The sequence below is a fragment of the Dermacentor andersoni genome, chromosome 6 (assembly GCF_023375885.2).
Source record: "Dermacentor andersoni chromosome 6, qqDerAnde1_hic_scaffold, whole genome shotgun sequence".
NCBI lineage: Eukaryota > Metazoa > Arthropoda > Arachnida > Ixodida > Ixodidae > Dermacentor > Dermacentor andersoni.
Genome location: NC_092819.1, coordinates 35,510,797 through 35,534,972, shown reverse-complemented (window position 1 = coordinate 35,534,972; position 24,176 = coordinate 35,510,797). Strand labels below are relative to the sequence as shown.

General features: G+C 44.0%; 1 protein-coding gene across 4 annotated transcripts in view; it reads right to left on the bottom strand.

Annotated features, from left to right (window-relative positions):
* The window catches only part of LOC126521866 (SH3 domain-containing kinase-binding protein 1-like), a 41,995-nt gene extending 20,756 nt beyond the window's left edge, over positions 1 to 21,239 (bottom strand). For 2 of the 4 annotated variants that reach the window (XM_050170580.3, XM_055066152.2), the window contains exons 1-6: positions 21,141 to 21,239; positions 18,634 to 18,936; positions 16,634 to 16,764; positions 3,369 to 3,450; positions 2,045 to 2,229; positions 332 to 497 (exon numbers count right to left, since the gene is read on the bottom strand). In XM_050170580.3, coding sequence (XP_050026537.2) covers positions 332 to 497; positions 2,045 to 2,229; positions 3,369 to 3,450; positions 16,634 to 16,764; positions 18,634 to 18,936; positions 21,141 to 21,144 — 871 coding nt within the window. In that variant the 5' untranslated portion in view covers positions 21,145 to 21,239. Of the gene's footprint in view, positions 1 to 331; positions 498 to 2,044; positions 2,230 to 3,368; positions 3,451 to 5,467; positions 5,741 to 16,633; positions 16,765 to 18,633; positions 18,937 to 21,140 lie in introns of those variants that run through there. The other 2 variants (XM_050170581.3, XM_055066151.2) reach the window with 2 other exon arrangements.
* Positions 21,240 to 24,176: the final 2,937 nt, after the last annotated feature.

Sequence of the window (24,176 nt, the reverse complement as noted above, 5' to 3'; positions counted from 1 at the left end):
GCAAGTGCAACTAGCACTGTCATTTGAACCACGATCGGTGCCGCTATTACTTGGGCAAATGTGCAGTGCAGGAAAGCCTACATGCAGATCAGGAAAAGGGGCTATTAGTACTGATCCTTCAACAAAATAGGCCACAGCATTACAATATCTAAATATTGCTTCATTAATGACAACGGACAGCGTTTAAAGTTCACCGCAAGCTTTACGTGTATATGAGTCTCTCATGCAAATTTGAAGCATGTTAGAATGCGGAATCCTTTCTTCTGAGCTGCACAGATGTAGGTAAGGAATGCAACCTCGCAGATCATCAAAGAGCGCATGGCATATGCACCTTTCTTAGAAATTTCGGAAGGCTTAAAAGGAGGCACTTTGGAGACGGGCCGGTCCGAGCTGTTGCCATACTCCTGGAAGGCAGGCTTGTCAGGCAGGTCGGGCTTGCCCACCATCTTGCCTCCTGGGGGCTTCTCGGGCCGCTCCGGTTTTACAGGTTGTGGAACCTGGGCACCAAACAAAGCATTAACTGTTTTTGTGCACACGACCTGCCCAAGCAGATTATCAACATCTACAAATATATTAACCATTAAAAAAAAAGAAACGTAACCCATGCATATATCCTTCAACTCTTTATAAAACTGAACTGGCACAAATGGCAGCAGAAAGCAAAGCCCCAAAAGGTGTCTTGTTTTGCATATCTGCCTTGCCATAAAGCCACACTTGAAGGCGAAATTATGTGGTCCCTCTCTCACACCTCCAGTATGGCCAACTAGGGGTCTTCAAATAGAGAAATCCTTTAATCAAATCAAATATTTTAGAAAAATTACCCTCAAATGTACAATATTTTTAATTTCTCAACAAAGTTAAATACTATAAAGGTTGCATGAAGTTTATAAGGCTAAAAAAAAGGGCATGTTAGTTGATAAATTTAATACTGCCATAACTGTGTGCCAGGTAAAATGAGAAGCTTTTAAGTGAGAAACAACTGAAATGTGATCACATCTAATGCACCATGGGAATGACAGTGTAATGAAACGAAGGAACCGTGTGCGATCACACGCATGTAGTAGAGCGTTGTGCTTAAAGCAAAGCATGTTTGCTGGAAACTAATCTGCAGAAGTGATCTGCTTCATGCATTCACAGAGGAGCTGCTATGCCAGAACAACCATGGTTCTCCAGGGCAGAATCATTCAAAATTAAGAGCCTCCACTTGAATTGGCGTTTCTTCCTGTAGACTGTAACTGTTGTTATCCCTTATAGCATTCAAACAGAAATGAATATCTGTCAACTTGATAGCTGTGCATTGCAGTTTCAAAGCTATTTTGATGATTAAAATAATGCACGTAAATATTACTATATCTGTAAAAAAACATTACTAATGGCGTATTTATGCATATGGAAAAATAATCATCTACATTGCACAAGCACACACAAATTTTTTTTCACCACATTAATCTCGCTTAAAATATTATTTCTCAATATAAGTAGCTTTAATGACATTACAGCTGCAATAAAGATATTCATTCCAAGGGACACATATTTTGGGGAGATTTACCCTCTAAGGGTTATAAAATTTCATAAATTTTCGGTGAGGGTTAACACACAAAGATACGGCAGTCATAACTGGAGTGCAAAAGGGTCTGCCAGGTTCAAGCAGATGCTCATGAGAAACACTCGAATCAAAAGTTTCCCAGGAAAGATTTTCTAAAGCTCACATTCACACTTGTCAGCTTTATCCTGTCATTTACACATCAGGAGTCAGCACCTGATATATAGTATTACAGGACTAATCGTCTTGCTTGCAATATATATAAATGGTGCCTCACCCTACAGATGGCAGATTATGGTAATGGCATGGCTCCAGATCCGATTCTGACCAGCTGGGGTTTTTTAAACATGCACCCAATGCTCGGCATACAAGCATTATTGCTTCCCCCCACCCCCCATCGCAATGTGGTCACCGCAGCTGGGATCAAACCTGTGACCTCAAGCATGGCAGCGCAAAACCATAGCCACTGCGCTACTGCAGCAGATGGGGCCATCAGCTCACCTCCTCCTTTATGAGCTTGACGAAATTGTCCGGGAACACGCCGACTCTGCCATTGAGCTCCCCTTTCCACCAGCCTTTGTCCTCCACCTCCTTTGTCAACACCGTGATCACATCCCCTTCCTTGATCGTCAGCTCATCGTCGTTCTGTGCCTCATACGCGTACAGCACCTTGGCTTGCTCCCGTACTGCAGCAGAAGCAGACGCAAAAGCCTCAGAGCAGCATGGGCTGCAAAGCTCATGAGCATACATTCTTTGCAGCTGCCTAAAAAAAAACGCAAGCATGCTCTAACGGAAAGTCTCGGAAAATGTGCGGCATACACTCGGCCAACAAAGCATTGTTCTGCCAAGGAAAGATTGATGAGGACGCACGAGGTCTACCGGTCGAAAGGACAGCGGTGATCAAAGAGCACTGGACAAGTGCGAGTTGGGCCGTCGAGACAGGCTAACATGTGCTGACCCCAACCAGAGAAAGTCAACATAGACGCAAAAGTCTGCACACACTCTGCGGCGCACATAGAATATGCTGGCAGATACAAAATGACAAGATAGCGTCTTTCAGCAATTTTTAAATATCACAAATTACCAAGAACACTTAAGAGGATCAGCGGCAGCTTCAAGTGGCAATTCCAACCTACAGTTATTTCTACACTTATTCCTTAATTTGACAATCATCGAAATAACTTCAAGATAGTAAGCAGCAGTATCATAGTGTAACATGCTGATGGCGAAAAAGACACCTTTTAAAGCATCACAGTGATCATTTCTGGAGCATTGTGATTAAAGTGGGCAAGACGTCAGCAACCAAATATGGGGCGAGCTTCTTTTTAAAAGTAAATAATGCCTTCCAGTGAAACTTGTATACATAAGTTTATCACATACCTTGAAATCAGCTCTCCGTCATTATGTATTCCTGTCAGTGATTTCGCTTCTTTGAATAAAATGTTTTGTGTTCAGAAGGAGATCATATTGTGACACGCTGACGAAGAAGACGTCAGCTTGGTCGGAAGAAGACGACACTCTGGACTTCGCGCGCTGTCTACCATCTTGTCAGCCGTTATGATTATTGTAAATATCCTGTAAATATACGTCTGACTATTTTTAACCCTGTAACAATATTTTTGTGAAAGTTGCCAGAAAAATCTTGAACTATGGGCTGCCAGACAACTAGAACCTGATTTCTCCTACGGTTTTCCTCTCAGAGTATAACACCCAATTTTTACCCCCCCCCCCCCCTCTGAAATTATAAAATGCATAAACCCAAAAACGAAGGGTGTTAAGTATAGTCAAAATATTCCATTTTGCTGTGAACATAGTTTCTACTCACTCGGCTTTGGAGGCAACTTTGGGGCTTCTGTCGAAGTTTCCGATGGCACGGGGGGCGCAGGTTTCTTCAGTGGCCCCAGAGCCTGCAAGGACGTACCACATTCACACACACACTAGTCAGTACAAGCCTAGCTACAATTCTACACTATGATTATTCACCCAAGCCTTGACATGCAACAACGAAAGGCTAGGGGGAATAATCATCTGAGGCTTACAATATGGTTTCAGGAAAGCACAGTCGCTGCGAGAGCTCCCCACTGACAGCTCTTTCTGAAAAGCAAACCACTCTATTTTAGGCGGTTCGAGTTCGCACACACAAGAGCACACACACAGTTGCCAGAGAGTCGTTCAGCAAGAAGAGAAAAAATGCTGTACGACACATCTCAATCACAGATGACCTGACCACGTCTTTTTCTGTACATGCATTTGCATATGCATTCCTTTCTGCCCTTCTAAAAAAAAATATATCTCGTCTTAGAGTCCCTTACTTAAGCACGCTTCTCCTATTACTGCTTTGTAGCATTTGAAATCAGACAGTGTTTGTTGCATTTCATCCATGAATCTCCACCTAGCTTCAACACAAGCCTTAGTCAGGTAAATCAAATTTGGTTCAATGAAATCAAGAGACAATAAGGCCCTCAAGATATGACATCTTCGTACAGAAAGTCAAATTGCAAAATTTATTTTTAAATGTGAGGTGGTAGAGAAAAGAAACAATATAGGAACCCTTTGCCTGTACTGGGAGCACACGGTATTTATGACGATGTGAGGAACAGCAAAACTATTTCAGACATATATTTCACACATGTATATATATTCATTCCAAATTTTTTACTTTGTTTCTTTTACAACTGTTTCCTAAGACTGTTTAATATAACCAGCTTCAATTTCAATTAATGAATTTGGCTTCGATAACAGCTCTAGGTACAGACCAGATAATTTTTGTGGATGTTGACTAGTGCTTCCAAAATAGCAGCCTTTAATAACAAGCTTTGGCATTGTATGGCTGCTCTTAAATCTCCCTCTCAGTGACGCCCCCATACATGTCAACATAGAAGGTTAAAATAGTGGGAACAGTGACACTAAGTTGAGAGTTACGTGGCCACAGAAGTTCACAGCACTAGGTCATGTATAGGCCCTGTGAGAGGAAGCAAATCCATTGCTTAGGAGTGGTGCCTAATGCCCTCGTGGACAGAAAACCTCACTGTTGACTATGCCATCAGGTGCTGCTTGGCAATGACTGTCACTGGCTTTTCAGGTTTCTCACTCATGATGGCCTCCACCTGCTGGAGAAACTCGGCCATACAAATGACGTCTGATCCCTGGAAGCACTTTTTTTTTTGTTACAGATGATAGTCTGCATTGATCTCTTGTTTAACGCAGAAAACAGTACTTTGTTAAAATCGAGAAGTTGGTGCTCTCCAATTCGCTGTGGCCGGTGTGCAAGGTGGCTAGGATTGCATGCGGTCTCATCTCTTGCGTCAGACATGAAGTTGCTACATTGAAATAAATATGCTAAGTAGTTGACAAAGGGGTAGGCTGAAGATAAATCTAAGTGCCTAGACCAACAGAATGAAAATGTTAGTGTCTATGGCGATCATAGCTGTACCCTCAAATACCTCGTGCACCCTGCAATTTGGTCATTTTAGAATAGCATCGCCTCATATCAGCACTAAGGAGCTTGTGCATGTGTTATGTTCACAGGCATGCACATGCTCCTGTAAGGAGGTAATACTCAGTCGATAGCCTAATGCGAGCACGCTCTTCAAGCATGTCTTATGTGAACAAAAGCATCTTCTCTCTTTCTTAAAAGGCTGAGCACTATTGTGAACATTTAGCCACAAAGCATACAGTCAAGAACAAAGTTTGTGGAACATAAATGCTCCAGTAAAACAGGATATTTTTGTGGTCTAAGTGGGTAGCCTAGCATTAAAAATTGCTCCAGAGTTCCTACACATGAAAGCTTAGTACACTTTTCAATGCCAAGTCGCATGCCCTGACTGCAACGATATTAAGATTTCCAGTGGCCACCTACGATCCACAAACTCTTATCCTTGACTGCACATATAGGAATGCAACAGAAATTGCGTTAATATTCACCTCTAGTGATTTGAATTTTTTTCTGAAAAGCCTGCACCCTCGTTGAAAGAAAATCTGAAAGTACGAAATTTTTGTCAACAGTAGGTTATGGTCCATGACCAAAGACGCAGAGGGTGGTGGGTTGATTATGTGAAAATGAGTGCAGTTCCTTCAATTAGGTGCAGAAGCTAGGTGGAAAAAAGCAAGAATGGTGCAACCTGTCCATAGAAACCAAACCAGCTGCCTATGTACCAAATTCTTTCAGTATCAAATGGATTATCAAAAATCTTATTTATCAAAGCAACATGCACAAACATTGCTGACTGCAACATAAGAGGTGTTTCAGTGAATACTGCTTGAACTATTAATGTGAATGCATAAATTGGCTCATTGAGCAAGAAAGCTGACATCCTACATTAGAAGCACCGTAACGGCACCTAAATTGTCATTGGCTGCGATGCCACGTTACAAGCGCTCCTTAATGGAGTTTCCATGGGCTGCGATGCCACGGCATGAGCACATCTCGATGGAGCAGAGAGGGCGAAAGAGAAAAGCTGCTGCCACAGCAGTGTGCCAGGTGTTGCGTGAGGGGAGAGGGCATCCCCACAACGCCAATCACCCTTGCTCTCAGAAGCCTGTGTTATCCACCCATTTCTTGTACGTGCAAGCTCTCACCTGTGTTCTAACTGCACCTTGGTAAGGCCAAATCAAAACGTGCCAAGCGTCTCAATGCGCTCGCTTGCCCGCAAGGACTACATAACTGACAGACCGCTCAGCGGTGTTCAAATGGACATTAATGCTTTTGCATTCATGACTCATCAGAAGTGCTTAGGTGTACTCAAATTTTTTTAAAAACAAGGGTAAGAGAAAAAATTTTTCCTAGTCAAAATTAATGACAGTGGTGAACGTCACAAGCAATGGTGGCTAGCTTCAAGTATGGAAATATGTTATGGTGTCCAATGCTGCTACATCATTTGAGCAGAAAAAAAATTCAATGTCGTTAATCTCTTAATAATTGAAGTGTCCATTGAAACACCTTTTATGTTGAAAGTACCACAGTGCCATACTTTTAACTATTCTTTGACGGGGACACTTCCCACCAAACAAATTTTGGTTTCTTGCTGCAGGGCAACAATTTTTGCTATTAGGCAAACCAATGTGCTTGGTTCCAGATTTTTCATTGCCTGGAGTTCCTCTGGTGTGTCCAGAACTGTCATTGCAGCTCCAGGCTCTCATTAAGCCTAGTCTATGAAATTGAAATTATGGGGTTTAACGCGCCAAAACCACTTTCTGATTATGAGGCACGCCGTAGTGGAGGACTCGGGAAATTTCTACCACCTGGGTTTCTTTAACGTGCACCTATATCTACTAGTCTATAATATTAACAACTAACCTAGAATTTAAGAAAAAGTGCAATGCCATGCAAAGGATCAGGACACTGCCGGTAAGACAACGCCCATGAACTACTATTCAGAGACAGTGCAAGAAAATGGATGATGAAGGAAACAAAGCAGCGCAAGCCCTTTGCACAAAATAGAATAGGTCACACACCAGCATCAAATTAATCAAAACGTAAAAATATGTTTAAGAAATTTCTTGAGCTAGCACATTACTAATATAGGAGGGTTGCTCTCCCCGTCATTTGTTAGGGGAACCCACAGCACTGGTGGTCGCTGTCATGTTTGCGGTCCGTGGTCTTAGTAGATAAATGACAAGGATAGGCACAGGTAGTTAACTGCAGCCGTGCCCTTTTCAGTGTAGCCATTCAACTGTGTAGCATGTCCCATGTGTCTCAGTGCCTATGCACGTGACTTGCACAGTGCACAAGGGTGCCGGTATGTCAAAAAGGTTCAGTTACGTGGAGGCATTGACCCCTACGGCTCAGACCCGGTGATATTAGGCATGACAAAGTTGTTACCACGTGTGAACATTGCTATTATTAAAGTGTCCCTGAAGCACTTTGTGGGCATAGTAAGAAAATGTTGCCAATCTGTCTTAGAGGCTGCCGTGAACATGTGAGCCAAATATTACTGCACTGCATGCAGCAGGGTATTTACAAGATTGTGAAAGACAGCGAAAAATCACTTGCCACAATGCTATCATGCAGCGTCTGCAAAAGCATCTGGACCCACCAATGCTATTGGCTGCGTCCGGACATATATATCGTAGACATATTTTTCATTTGTTTAACTCAAAATTAGCAATTACGTATTACTGAGAATGTTCTCACGATCACGAAATCAGCTGACAGCATTGGTCCATTAAGTGCTTTCGAGGACGACACTGCGGATGTGAGAGCAAGCGACTGTTCACTGCTTTTGACATGATTGTAAATTCCTTGCTGCATGCTGTGCAATAATATCTTGACTCATTTGTTCACAGGAGCCTCCGTCGACAGAATGGCAATGTTCTTTTACTATGTTCAAAACATGTTTCAGGGCCCCTTTAATTAAGGATTTTGGCACACGTGCCAAGAGTTTTGTAATGCACGACGAACTAAAAGTGATCAAAGCGATGGAGATACACAGTTACTGAAACAGAGGATGGTTACAAGAGCTAAGAGTCAGAATGCTTGCCAACAGCTGCCATGCCGTCATAGGTGAGGTAAGTGAAATAAATGTCTTCTTGACCCTTTGCAGTCCATTGTCAGCCCCTCCCGAAAACATAACACGGCCGCAGCGGTCTGCTGTTGGCCACTGCCCGAAGAGCTTTTTCAAAGTTGAATTGCACGCTCATTTTCTCATTACGCATGAGGCACCATTGCTTAAAGGGACACTAAAGGCAAATGTTAAGTCAAGCTAAAGTGATAAATTAGTGCTTGAGAATGCCCAAGGCGTCAATATCATTGCGGACAGAGCCTTAGTAATCAAGAAATTGAGGTAAATGATTAGAGACTCCCCAGGTACATTCAAGTACTTGATTGATGACGAAGGCACTCATTTAAATTATGTCACGAGTACTCAACCACTTGTTATAAAAACATTGCATTGCATTATAAGACGAAAGAAAATGCTTTTTATCCAATCGTATTTCATTTTTATAAAAAAGAACTTATTGACGTTAGCTTTGGCAACGACACGGGCGGTCAAAAGATTTCATTCTCGGTTGACTTTGCGCCGCCTGCGCAGGTTTTGCTGACTAGCAAACTCGCACAAACTGCAAATAGCAGAGAATTCTACTGTCATGTGATGGTCGTGGGACGCCCGAACGGTGAGTTTCCTGTGTGCAGTTGTCTTCTTTTTCGCGGTGCCCAAAACTAGCGAAACAGTTTCTGGTCAGAATGACCGGAAAGGGGGCAAAAGTTTCAGACTTTGCATGGAGACAAGTTAGATTGAATGCAAACATTTTCTCTGGAGGATGACACCACAGTGTGCATGCCCACAGCTATTCAGCAAGGAACGCTAATGTGTATGGGCAGAAGGCTGAATCGTGCTCTGTCTGTGCTGCAGGGCAGACTGAGCGGAGGACGGCAGTGCACCTACCTGGCTGTGTCGTCTTTTTTCTTTTCCTTGCAGCCAAGTGCACTGCACACCGCTCTCATCATCTCTGGAGACCTTCTAACACCGCGCAGTTCACCATAAAAAAGCGCCACGACACTGCTTTCTGGGTCACACGGAGCACGATATAATGCGATCAATATGGCCACACGACCGCAAACATAGTGCTGGAGTCTGCAACAATGCTCACACCACATCAAAAGCTCTGCTTCTATGCAACCCTCCTATATGAACGTATATTTGCGACTATCTTTTAGCAAACCTTGCATGATGAAACAATGAACAAAATATTAATCGTTGCAAACTATGTCTTGCACTCAAGAAGCATTAATTCAAACACTGAAGCATGATTCCACACACGAGAGTTGCTATATGTGGAATGGTATGCCTTGCTTGGATAAACAGCAGATATTAAGATCAATTTTCCATTTTTAAAGTTACCGCATCTGCTCAATTTACATGCTGAGCTCAAGATTTCACGCTAGGATATTTGGCAGTGCAGTCGTTTACAAAGCAAGGGTGCATGGGAAGTCCACAGCCAACATAACTCAGACTGCGCAACAGCCGAAATCCAACTTGTATGTCAAGTTGAGCTAAGTATACATTAGAACTTCACGATGTCACTTCTACAAAAGAACAAGGTGTTTGAAACCAAGAAAATGTTAACATTAGTGCACAGAGTGCAAAAATATGGTACAAGCTTCAAGCGACATACCCCTTAGAGCAATATGAATAGGAACGCCTAAATGGCTTTCAAGGTGCCCTCACCCTGCATAAAGGTGCTATATTAACTTCTGCAGTTTTACATGCCAAACCCATGATCCCACTGTGACAAGAAGAAAAGGAACCGAGGTGTCTGATTATCCACTTCTCTGGAGTATGTAATTGTTTAATAAACGAATGCAGTGTTCCCCTTCACATTGCACATGACTACAATATCATTTGTGCATACATTTAATTCGTAAATAATGGCCAAGCACTTATGTTAAAAGGCCAATAACATTGCGTTTGACCACAGAAATAAGTGCAGCGTGGCAAATTTTTTTTCTAAAGAATAAATTTGATTTTACCAGTTAATACCCTCTGATAAAAATTGGCATTGATTTACCAGAGCATGCACTAGTACAGTTTAACTTCAATATAACAAAATTCTCGATATAACGAAGTATTTAACTTTTCATAAACTCTTGTCCATAGAACACCATGTAATTAGAACCTCAATATAACGACATTTCGCTTCTACAGGAAAGGAATGCTGATTCAAAAACTTCCTCTGACACAGATGTTGAAATGATTGAATTATAAGCTGCTGCTCGCAAACGTACCTTTAATCGCGCGCAGTGCAACAAGAGCGACCGCCGAAGTGCAGCCGTATCATGTTCCGCAGAAAGTCCAAGTGCGATAAGATCCTATCGTGCCCCGAAATAAAGATGGTGGCTTCACGCACAAGTGCCACCTCCCCACGCTAGCAAAGGAAAAGAGGGGGAGGGAGCGAGCTTGCTGTAACGCGATCCAAGCACGCACGAGGGGAGGGGCTTACTAAACTGGTGCGCATCTCGGCCGTGTATGCGTATGGCTGTAAGTGAGGCTGAGCGCATACACAGCCGCGCACACTGCTTTATTAGAGATCATCTGCCCCATGTGCAAAGAGTGGGCATGCCAAGATGGCGTGACATGTAAAACTGTCTTCCCGTGCGTTTAGTATTGAAGGTTGCGCAATCTCGAGTTACACTGACCCATTGGAGCAAGGCGCAGACGAAGCATTCGCTCCCCGCTGCCGGCGCTTTTTATGATAGTCTCGTCCCAGTGCGGGCGACGCCATCAGCCGCGGAGGCGGAGTGAATGTGAAAACGTGGCTGGCTTCGCTTAATTGGTACCGCCTATGTGAAGTTATCGTCGACGTGGCAGGAAACCGTGTCATTCGTCGCCAACTGCCAAATTAATCAAAATGAACTGTTTTCTCATTCAAATTTGCTTTCTTCGATTGCCCGATAATTTGGAAAATTCTGCGGCCCCTTTCCATGTAAGAAAAATCGATCAGCGACTACACTTATTTGCATAGAAGGTCAAATTTCAATACAACGATATTTCGATATAACAAAGTAAATTGCAGATTTTATCTACTTTGCTAAATCGAGGTTTTACTGTACCCGGCAGAGCACAGCCTCCATAATGGTTGATACAATGCCAGGCTGCATCTGCTGGCAACACAGGCTATCTGCTGTCCTTAAAGGGACTGACAACCAATTTTTCATGGTACAGTCAAACATCGTTACTACGAACCCCAGATTAACGAATCTCTCAAATTTACGAATATTTTAAGTATTCCCGCCAGATTGCCTATATTTCAGCACATATTTCAGAGTAATGCACATAGTTTATTTTAGCCTTTATAATCGAGAAACATCAGTATTACGAATTCGGCTAAAAGTAACAGCATCGCAACTCTCGCGTAAAACAGAAACCGCGAGTGCAGTAGCTATCATCATCACCATGTGACAGTAGCTATCATCGTCACAATGTCAAGTGCCAACTACTTCACTACAAACTTCACCAAGAACTTCACGACAAAGGTTTGGCGTTGTTCACGCGAGATCCAACGATGGATGCAGCTAGCGATAGCGCTGAGAAGAAGCGAAAGCAGTTTTCGCTGCGGGACAAATTAGATGTATTGCAGGAAATTGATGCAGGGAAACACCAAATCTATGTGTGCAGACAGCATGGCACTGCCCCATCGACGGTCGCGACCATTTTGAAAGACTGAGACAACATTGTCAAGTTTCACCGGGAATCGCTACTCGCTCCTATGAGGAAACGGCTGCGACTGGGAAACTTTCAAAATGTGGACCACGCTTTTTTCACATGGTTCAAAGATGCCAGACTGCAAAACGTTTCAGTGTCTGGCCCAATGCTCCAAGAAAAAGCCCACGAATTTGCCGATGCACTTGAAATAACTGGGTTCGACGCGAGTACGGGTTGGTTTTTTCGTTTCCGCCGAAGGAACAGAATAACCTGGCAGGTAGTCTCGGGCGAGGAAAAGGCTGCTGACAGAGAAGGTGCGTATTCCTAGGCCAATAATTCTTCTCTAGAGGTGGCTGAATTATACTCTCAAGACAATATTTCCAATGCGGATGAGACTGCATGTTTTTATCAGCTCCTGCCAGACCGGACAATGCACTTCAAAGGGCAGCAGTGCAAAGGAGGGAAGAAGTCACATCTTTGCGTGACAGTCTTGCTCTGCTGCAATGCAGCAGGCACAAAGAAAAACCGCTCGTCATCGGCAAGTACGTGAAGCCTTGCTGCATGAAAAACATCATGTTGTTACCGTACGACTACCACACCAACAAACAAGCCTGGATGACCAGAGAACTCCCTTCCGAGTGGCTCATCAAACTTGACAACCAAATGAGGAGGGGATGACCGAATAATTCTACTGGTTGTCAACATCTGCTCTGCTCACATTGTGAATGCTCGCTTGACGCAGTTTCGCTTGGAGTTTCTGCCACCAAACAACACGTCCTTGCTGCAACCCCTAGAGCAGGGCATTATAAAGACTGTGACAGCAGAATTTCGTAAGCACCTTGTGCAGCGCTTGATTATCAACCTCCGCCTAAGGCAGCAGACTTCAACCAATATTCGCCAGGCAGCAGAAATGCTCACAGGAGCTTGGTGGAATTTCAAGGCGTCCACAATTAGCAACTGCTGGTGAAAAGTAGGGCTTGTCAAAGCACCTGTGCAGCTTCAGGATGACCTGGAGGTGACCGACAACAACCCAAGAGACCTGTGGACAGAGGTTGCGGAACTGCTACTCGTCATCTCTTCCTTCGACGACTACGTGGATAGCGACAGGGCAGCACTAACAGCGGCGGACCTGCCAACCGAAAAGATTGTTAACTGCGTTCGCGACGTCTCCAGTGGCAATGACGACTGTGGGTGAGCAAACACAGAAGATGATATCGTGTCAAACAGTTATGTTTTAGTGCACATGAACAAAGTCTGCACTTTCATCGCTCAGTGCAATGTGCAAAGTAGAAGATGTAGATGCATTCCTAATCGGTCGTGCAAGCTGCATGCGCCAGAAGATTTTTTTCAAATAGGTGATTTCTTCAAATAAAGCAGCTTTGAAGTGAGCGACACATGTTTATTTGACAGTATGCTTGTCTGCACATGTGTCTACTGCCAGGGTACTTCATTTTCATTCCTAGGTTTGTCCACTGGCTTACAACCGCAAGTTTTTCATTACAACAATATTTCAAAATAACGAACGATTTTCGGTGATCCTGCGTGATTTGTTATTGAGATTCGACTGTACATATTTTTTTTATTGCAATGGAAAGCTTACTGGTCAGTGTGTCTAACCATGAAGCGGTAGCACGGAAAATGCTGTGGAACATTTTTTATCATAATTTTTCGAGCTGCAGTGAGGATGTAGTCCTTCACTGGAAGCATGCTGAAAACGGTGATAGGTGAGCACAATAGCAATTATATGCCGGCATTAGCGGGAGGTAGACGACAAGTGCGGTTGTAACTGTGAGAAGGTATTTTGTTTATCAAGTCAATGTTCATGTTATTCACGTATTCCGAAGTGTTAAAGTATTTCTGCGATAATAGCTATGTGTTTTTGTGGTTTCCTGTCCAACTGTGTTGGCATTTACCTAGTCAAAACGAAACTAGTTGGATCGAAAACGAAACGACACTTTTGCACATGATACGCCGTTCAGCACGTTGCTGTAGTAATGCGTGCATGTTTAATTTCCGAAGCATACAAAAATGCGCAAGTGTCTAATAATATAGCAACTGCAATTTTAAGAAATAATTATGTTGTACTTAATAACAGCCGTACAGTAATCTCATTGACTACATCCGAAGGATCAGAATTTTACTGCCAGGCCTCGCCAGTAACTGGTTTTTGAGACTACAGTCGAACCCGGCTATTTCGAACCCGTTTACATAGAATTATTCTATATATCGAACAATTTCTGGACACAGTATAGTTACAAAGAGTATATATTGAAAAAGTTATGCTTACATCGAACAAAAATAGTAGCAACTCCCGGTATATCAAATGTCAAGCGGCGAAAAAGTGCCCCCAGAAGTTGGATTTCCCTTGCAGTGGCGGGGAAACCCAGCAGCGTGGCTAGATCCAACCGCTCCCCCTGCCGTGACCGCACTGCCTCGGACGAGCCGTCGACATCCCCCCCCGCAAAAAATTATCCTGGCCCGACCGTAGCGCTTGCTCAGACAGCCAATCAGAGGCTCTTGTGCCCTCGTCGTGCAAGATGGCGTAAGTGCGAGTTGTCTTGCTGCTTTTCCGATTCATTGTGTGTGCGCCTTGTGGGCCTTCTCCCGCAGTCTTGCCGTGGTGAAGCGGCAGAATTTGCCTTTCGTCGTGAAGCTCGAAATCATAAATCAGGTCAAACGTGGTGAGAAGTCGGATGCCCCTGCAGCGTGCACGATTCCGAGGAGCACTCTCGGCACGATCTTGAAGAATAAGGAGGAGATTAAGGCTAAAGTGGCCAAACTCACCACCTGGTGCCCGTGGCGCCCGACGCGTACGCACAGCCATGTACGAGTGGTTCATCCGAAATTGCTTCAGCTGTGCTCGGTGATGATTGTAAAGTCTGATGAATGCGACGGAGTCGTTGCTGGTGTTGCCGAAGTTTGGAGCGAGCTGTCAGAATTCCCGGAAGCTGTTGAATCAACAATGGACGAGTTTGTGAGTGCAAATGATGGTGTCGTGACCACGGGAGAGCCCCAAAACAGAGACTACATTGCCGACATGTACCGAGCACAAGTGAAAGTGGGCACAATTAGGAGAGCAACGACGGTCCTTTGCCCACCACATTTGCCAAAGTGATTGGTGTGCTCGCACTAGTCCAGTGCTTCTGCACGAATGCGGAAGGTTGGGGCCTCAGCTGCTTTAGACAATGTGGACAATGTGGAAATTGCCCAAGCAAAAGAAAATGCAGGTCTATTTCATGTGAAACGAAGCTAGTTTCATCAATAGTGATTTTATATATGGTATGTTCTTTTATGACATCCCATTATTTGGCAGGCTTATATCGAATTATGCTCTATATCGAACTGATAGGCGTATCTTTTAGAGTTTGATATAGCCGGGTTCGACTGTATCTCTGCCAATTTAAAACTATAATTCCTACTTTAATTGTGAACAGCGTGCTGGATTCTATCACAATAAATCATGGTCGTTCCACTTCCATCAACGTCTCAACACATTCTGGCCAGTTGTCAGTCCCTTTAAGAGATGTGTTGCCACCCACGACAATCTTCCCAGCAACTAAGTCACCTCCCAGTGCATACTAAATTTTAGAAAATTCCATGAGACAGCAATCTGTCTCAAGCTAGACTGCCTTAAATACCTCTAACAAATTGCTACGACAAAGAAAGTGCTATGACACCCCTGAAAGTGAATGTTCTTGGTGTACAGTAGTTGTAACAAGCTGCATTATAACTTCTGCCAATACTCCTTGGACTTCAGTGTTGAACAGCCATCTTTACAGAACAACCATCGGCTTGTTCGACGCTATTTTAGTTTTTTTCAAGATGATGCAAAGTGACAAGCGTACTCCTTTGCAGGTTCTCTGCAATTCAGAGTGAAAGAAAGAAAGAAAATAATGATAACAACTAGTGAGATAGTGACTTCGCAACCTGTAAGCTCAATACGTCACAGCCGTACAGGGTCAACAAATTTAGGAAATTTTCCTATGATCCCAGAAGCAAGTTCTTGTTTTTACAAAATGATATGCTTTTATTCTCAACCTGAAAGGAATGAGAAAAAGAACTGTGGGGCCAGATTTTTTTAGTCACAATCATGTGAAGCCAAACGACAATGAAACTAAGGAAAGCATAAGCTAAACTACTGTATTTGCACAATTCTACCATGCCCCCGATAGTACTGCACAGTTATATTACCGGCCAAATGTTAAAAAAATTACTTGGTGCCAATTCTACCATGCACATCAAGTAACAAAACCTGAGTCAATGCGTAGCATGTTGAAGCAACGTTATGGAACATAAAACGGCACGCAGATGCCCACACAGCTGAATCTTAGTGGCTAGTTGCTATTGTAGTCTGACGACACCTCCTTTTCGCTGTCTACCAACCACAGAAAGTCATCTTCAGTGCCATATAATGCATTAGAAACGCCACACTTACAACAAACTGGAAAATGACGACCACAAACCGAGGCATAAAGAAAAAAGAAAAATACTGTTCGATGACAGTGTGGCTAGCTACCTTGTATTGAGCCATTCTTCTTTAGTAAGAATGTTTTGTTTTTGATTCTCAGTAGAATGAGCTACGATTGTAACATGCATGCAAATTTCAGCACATTTTATTCAAAAAAGGTGCACGTTAGAATCGTGCAAATATGGTATTTGTTTTAATTGAAATGTAGAAATGATAAAGTAAAGGGAAACAAAAGTGCACGAAAAAGAAAAAGTTACGCAGGTGGCAACCAGCGGCAAGTTGTCTTTTTGTGTACTTTCTTTTCCCTTTACTTTATCAATTCTACATTTCAATAAAAGCAAGTAATTTAGCCTCTGCTTTCCTTAGTTTCATTGTCTGTTGGCTTCACATGACTGTGGCTTCCATCTGAAAGAGCATACATGGCAATGTGCCATGTATTTAAAGCAAAAGCAAGGCAACCACAGCAGTTCCCAAGCTCACGCGTTTGTCATTGGGCGAGTCAGTGACTTTGCTTTTGACCTTGATGCGGCTCTCCGGCAGGATGTTGCCAAATCCAATGCCTTTGGCGACGGGTTTGGGCTTGATTTCTAGTGATGCTAGCGAATGGTCACCTGGAGGAAAAGAAAGGCAAACTTAGGCACGTTTCAAGCAACACCTTTGATAACTCATAATTCGGGCATTTCCATTACCAAAAGCATGCAGCCCACATCTCAGGGCCAATCAAATATTCTCAGCTTATTTTAGATCATCAATGAACAACTTTATGGCCATGGATGTTAATGTGTGATTAGTGAAAAGCTAGAAGAGACCTTAGTGCTACTGTAGTGAATGCAGTTCACGATTCTCAACGTAAAAATATGCTACAAAAATGCGGGTTGTACTTGAAGTGATCAATATGACCTAGAAGACATAGGATAATGCCACAGAATACGTTCATAAAACTGAAATACGCACTGCACTGAATTTCGTTGAAGTGAAAGGCGTTTGCATGTGGTTCAATGGTGCTTCGATGAGGGATTTAAAAAAGTTTCTACAATTAAACAGCTCGCTTAAATGACGTTCGTTCAAGTGGTATTTTACTGTAGTACTTGAAAGTTTTAAACTGTTTGGGAGCTATGTACACAATTGTGTACGCCAAGATAGTGCATCAACAGCAAAAGCATTCATTAAAGTAATAATACGTAAAGCACGTCGCATGCATCTTGAAACACTTCTGATTGGAATCGCGCTGCAAGTTTATATGAAATGTGCAAAATGTTTTAGTAAAACGAATGGGAAGGTAGACAGTTGTGTATTTTTGCATGGTGTGAGTATGTCGTTCTATGTGGCAGGTTCACGTCTTTCATTGCTTTTCACAATGTGTTGCACCAGTCATAACTTATAAGTGGCTGGATCGGCGGTTTTCAAGCCTGCAAGACATGAAATAGTTGATGCTCTCATATCTGATGCTCCTGCAGTGAGCTTTCGCATGGAGCCCACATTCTGTTATCTGGTCAAAACTCACTAAAGAACTGAAAACTCTTATTCTATTGTGCAGTATGCTTCTTACGATTCTGAAGATGTAATAATGTGGCGAAAGTAAGTTTTCAGTCAATAAATTTAACTGTCACCTGACAAGGATAATTGTAAATTTCTCCCTAAGAAGGAACGTTAATAGAGCATAAAACTGTGAAGTTTAACGTCCCGAAGTTGCACAGTGAAAGCCCGGGGGACATGGTAGTGACGGTGTCCAGATTTCGACAACCTGGGATTCACTAAATGTGCACTGAAAGCATGGAACATGAGCATTTTTGCATTCTCGCCCTCTGGAGTGCAGCCCCTGCAGCCACGCATCGTACCTGCAACCTCATTCTCAGCAGCACAACCTCTGTGCCAAGGCAGCAGGCCTACAGTGTTTACAAAAAAAAATGGTAATTAATCAGCCCAAAGCTGATCTATAGATTCTTTGTAGTATCCAAAGCAACAATGAAATTTTGAAGTGCATAAAATGCCGAGTTTCAGATCGTGAAGATATAAAGCAGCCTCTGGGCAAAATTTTGTTTTATATAAGTTTAAATAAGAGTGGATGCGTCATGAAAAGCTAGCAGAAGTATATATTTTTGGTACCGAAACTAAAGAAAAAAACTGCCCTCATTGTCACTCACTGGAAATCATACAGAACTCTGAACGCCGAAAACTACTAGCATGGCTTCTCTGCATGAACACCAAGATTAGGCGGGACCTGAAACAAGCTAAAAATCTCAGGGGCGATCTAGTGGGATTTGCATCACATGATAACAACCATGTGCAGTCTTTTAATCAGGCCATTAATAAGAACACTCTGCAACACTGCCAAAAATTGCCTTAATAGTATACGCTACTTAAATATAACCAATCTAGCCAAAGTAAAATTCCATCACAGTCAGCCTTAAGCAAGAAAATGTGTATCTTCGCAAAGATTACCAAAGTAAGCATAAAGGAGTGCACTGAATGCTACTTACCTGTGATGTCCCCCGAAGATTCAGGTTTTTCTGAGTGGAAATCGGAGGTGACTGAGTTTCCCCAGCGCGACTGGTTGTTGGCAGTCGCCGTGGCCACCGCACGGGGAGAGGCCGGGGTAGCCTCCTCGAGAACGACAAAGTTGGAGGGGAAGACACCTATGCGGCCCTTGAGCACACCCTTCCACCAGCCTTCCTCGACCTCCTCAAGCACCTCAATGACATCTGACACCTCCAGCTGCAGCTCATCCTCGTTCTGGGGCTGGTAGCTGAATGCCACCCGAGCACGCCTCCTGTTCAGCGCCTCTGTATGGGTAAGTAATAATGCCCGCGCACATGAAGCAAGTTTCTAGCAAGGAAATGCTTATAAAACACTATCAAATTGCAGCTATGGAGCTACAAAAAAGTTATGTGAGGCTTTCTAGTCTATTCAAAACTCGGGAAAAAGAAAATTCATTTCACTTTGAGGTAGAAGAGGTATAGGCACAGGCCCAGACAACTAGAAGATTGACATGCTTTTTCGGGCTCACCACTGTAAAGTCTAATACAATATAGAAGTGTGTGCAGGGGCACCAACCAATCCTTCGTGCATTGGCTTTATAAGCAGGTTTCACATGCCCTGCTCCTAAGTTATTGCTCATGCCAATAACCTTCATGGAAACACTCCTTTTAGTTAACCAAACTGACAGTAGAACAGCCTACGTTGCACGCTTAGTGGTGTAGGTCATGTAAACAACATGCCACAACTCCTTTTAGGCCCCCTGCTGCAGTTTATTTCGTATATTCTAAACTCGGAGAGCTAAGGTATTTGGAACTTCTGTAAAATGTGTCTGCAAATGTATGTGCCTGATGGGAGACTGGTGAAATAAGGTCTTTTAGTCAGATGATACTGCAGAGCTTTGCTTAGAAAATGAAGAAATATATATAAGAGGGTGGGCTGACACAGAACTGCAACACAGTTTTAACGTAGCGCAATGGTCTAAAATTGCAGCCAGCAATCACTTGTCTCAGTACAACAGATGTTGACATGTAATTATTTAGGCAAACAGACATGTCAGTACCAAGAGATAAATCACGTAAAAAGATTGTAAAAAAATAACCATGACAAATTAACGGCTTACTCAGTAATCCCCAACATACTTGAATATAATAGCTTCCAGCTCTTTTCTGGTAATGCTCGCAGGTCTGCCTCAGTTCAGTTGGCCTTTGCGGGATGCTGATTTCTGCTTGAACTTATTTTTGGCAAGCCTTAATCCTCCCCCCCCCCCCCTTATTTCGACAGCGCAGCCTGCTATGCTACCTCCTTCGCATGAGGGATAAAACAGGAGACGAACTGTTTTTATTCACTGCGTTAAACACGGAACTCTTCTCCGCACTTTCTGTTCCGGTTTGCCTCCACACGCCGATATTATATTTCTACTCCTGGAGAGCTGATAACCTTCCCAATGAAAGTCATCATCGGTTCAAAGATAAGCAAGCGACTGCTTTCATCCCTCAAGAGTTTCGCAAGATGGTCCGAAGGTCGTTCCCGATGCTTCGCCTACTCAGCTCCTGCGTCAACAGCTCACTCGTTGAAGCGTTTCTTGCGGAACGCTTGACGCTGCTGTTTTCGCAACTTGTTGTACTCGAGCTATGCTCGCGGCACACAAAAAATTAACGCAGTAAGCGCGCATTATGAAGCGAAATAGCGCGAAATTTGCACGCGAGGCAAACGGTTCGGAAACTTGAGCGCTCAGCGGCCTTCCTGTCAAACCGGGAGTGCCACAATTTACGCCGCAGCTTGAAGTGTGGCTGACGCTTGCTCGAAACATTTCGTCGCGCAGAACCACGCATGTGATCGCCGCCGTACAAAATGCGAAAAAATGAACACGCACGCTGCTAACATGCTCCCGTAAAAAGAAAAATATTTTTAAAAATAAGTGACGTTGCTGGAGTACCGCTGCTGAGTAAAAGCCGCGTGAACATCAACCCGGAGTTGACGGAACGAATATAAAGTCCTTGCCAGCGATGAGCTCGGTCAAAACAACCCAAACCCGTCCTCCAGTGTGGCCCCCATTCGTTATCAGCTGAGTTGACACAATTAGGCCCCACTTCCTCTTGTTGAACCGACAGACCAGGCTGAAAAATAAAGAGAAAATCGAATCTGGGACACACATAAAAAAAGTGCACTCTGCCTTTTCCCCGTTTATTGACGCTTGCTCACACTGAGCGCTTCGCTTAACATTTAATTAAGGGCAATGCTGTCTCGTATTCGTGTACGAGCGTCCGCAAATGCGATGAACAATACGCGACACTGTCAAATCGCTTATACTTTTTGGCCCTGAAAAACTACAAAAGCTTGACGGCGGCGGGATGGCCACTCGGCGATGGGTGTAACACGGTTTTATGTCTCTCACAGACATTTGTCGGTTATCGCATTCTTCTCGGCACGAGTCAAACACATTCGGGTTACCATTTAGCAAGAATATGTCGCTTTATATCGTGAGAAAACGCAAGAAACGTTAACGAACCCATTCCAGTTGTCTTGTCATTCGATTTTGTAGGTGTAGTCCCCAGCGGAAGTGTCACTGACTTCCGGCAAACGCGCCCCCACCGCACGAGACGTTCACAAGCCCGTGAGCCCGTGAGATTCGCAGCCGACGCTAGCGCCGCCTGGATTCTAAGGGTAGTTGCACTGATGCCAGAAAAATGTTTACTTACTTTCTGAATATTATTCGCTTACAATATAAATTTCAAAATGCAGGCGACGTCTGAATAATTTCTAGTTGCTTAGAAAGTTAAATGTGTATCGAAAGCGCAATGACGCTTGTGAAGTACCGCACAGCAGACGACCGACGCCGGCGTCGTCTGCTTCTGCTATGGGCGTCTTGCGCTGGAGTTTGAGGTATAGTAGCGGCGCCTGGTGGCGGCGCGGGAAACGACATCTGGGTCGTACCAGCTTGGGTCGTATTGAGCCCTGGCTGTGGCGAAGCACGTTTCTAGGCCGAGTTTTGCGTCGATTCGCACTTTTTTCTGCCCTGTTGCGAGTGCGAAAACGCTCGTCACTTCTCACAGACCATGCTGACCACGCTGCGAGCTCGCCGCAGCCTATACTTTAACGAAAACTGACTCTCCGTGTGCCGTGGGACGTAATGCTGGGAGCAGAAGGTATCGGTGACGCCGATCCGGAGAGACCTAGCCCAGCCTCGAAAAGACGTCACCCTCATTACTTCTGCGTCGTGGGCTGCCATGAACAAGAAGGCCTGAATCCCAACATCAGATTCTACCGTTTTCCTTCAAGGCCTCACGAAGTGGAGCGTCGGGCGCGCTGCATAGCTGCAGTTCGTCGCGCTGAGTAAGCGAAACTTCGCGCCATGCTGACTGCTTCGCCTGTCTTGAAGCTTGCTTGATTATCTGCGTTCTAAATTAATTTCGGTCTTCTGCACCTACAGTCCCGACAGCAGACCGACATAGCAGCAGGCATGGCTGGGAATTCACGATTCGAGACCCGGCCACAGCGACAATTAACAATTCGACCGATGCGAAGTGGTGAAGTGACCAGGTGTGTGCAAATGACCACAAATGGCCGGGCTGATTCGGTGACAATTCACTACCCCACTACGAGCAGCACAGGTTAGAGAGTTAAATGTGCTCATACTTGACCTCAAGCCAGCATCTTGAGGCAGCGCAGCAAGGTAGTATTGATTACAGCAGATCGATGTTCGCGCGCTGTCATAAAAAGCTACATCAAGCGAGCAGCGCACGAGCTCGCGCTGCAGCGCGATTCGCACGTACTTACGTGCGAGCTCATATGCATTGCATCAGTTATTACCAGTTACCAAAAGGGACAGATGGCAGCTGCTACAACTACTTGTTTAGCGGTATGCAGTCAACAAAGATTGCAGGAGGCCCGCCGTTTAGCGGCATGTCGAAAGACCGCTGCCGTCGCGGCGCGTTATCAGCATAGAACAGTTTACACCCTTTGGAGTGCCCCTTCTGATAACGCGCGTGCCGTTCGTTACTAGAAAGTTCCGGGCTCGCAGCGTTAAAGAAAGGAAACGCATCAAGGCAGATGACGATTATCGTTGTGTGGCAGAAGGGGCAAGCCAAAGGGTGTAACTTTACCTGAGAGTGTAGAGTGTAGCCGCCGCCCGATTCAAAGGGTTGAGCCTCATTCATCTATCCACCATCCATCCATCGTCTGCTACTCAACGGTTGACTGGTGCGGCGTTGTAATTAGTACGGCGGCTGTTGCATTGTGACGAACTGCTTGTCTAGCTGATGATTTTTGCGAACACAGCGACAGTGATATCACAAGGCTTTGATCGGTCACTTGGCTCCAAAAGTTGACTTCCCGAACCTAAAAAATGTCGGAGCGTGTATATATACAGTTCGCAGCTCTCTAAAATAGAGTTAAATAGCAGCTCATATATTGCCCTTTTCAAGCAGTAGCAAACCGCACAGATCTTGCAAATTGTTATAAGTCACATTGTTTACAGAGTTCGTAAAGTACACAACAGTTTCATTGTATACGTTGTAAAATTCGTTTGTGCGCTCTTTAGAAACTTGAAACCACCGTAATGTTCGACGACAGAACAATTACCACTCATTTTAACTCTTAAAAGTTGTCCGTGAATGCGTCGTGAGCTCAAAAAGAGAATTATGCACACAGCTTCACTGCGTATACCTTCCACACCACCGTTATGCTGCTGCTGTGCCACGCAGAAAAGCTAGCTTTACAGTTTGAAAAGAGTTCCGTGACGCAATTTAATTAAGACTTGCAGTGAAGCACGTTTCAAAGCATTGGGATCGCTTTTGTAAGCTTTCTACTGAGCTAGACATCCAACGACAGTAAAGACAAGATATGTTCAGCTTTCTTTGAAACAGACTCGATCAACCTATTGCACATATCGGGCGGAGGACTTAATTATTCGGGGATACATTAATTTACCCATAGAGTTTATCACTATAACATATAGTAAGAAACTCTGTGCTTTTACCAGATCATCTGCCTTTGACTGCGGCACACAGCAGTAAATCCTAATGTTATCTACGGCATTAGGCTATCTGCAATCAACTCAATAAAGCTGGATTATTCTATGAATCTTCTAAAACAATTTTTCCAGTCTCTTATGGAGGCTTTCCAGTAACGAACGGCACGCGCGTTATCAGCATAGAACAGTTTACACCTTTGGAGTGCCCCTTCTGATAACGCGCGTGCCGTTCATCACTGGAAAGTTCCGGGCTTGCAGCGATAAAGAAAGGAAACGCACCAAGGCAGATGACGATTATCGTTGTGTGGCAGAAGGGGCAAGCCAAAGGGTGTAAACTGTTCTTAGAGTGTACTCTAAAAAAAGTTTGCACCCTTTGGGGTGTATATCTGGCACACAACGATAATCTTCATCTGCCTTGATGCGTTTCCTTTCTTGAAAACGCCACCCCGCTACTTTCCTGTCGGGAACGCTGTCATGCTGATAACGCGCATGCCGTTCGTTACTGGGAAGTACCGGGCTCGCAGCGTTAAAGAAAGGACAGCATTGCGTCTGTCACCTATGCTCGTTGTTTAC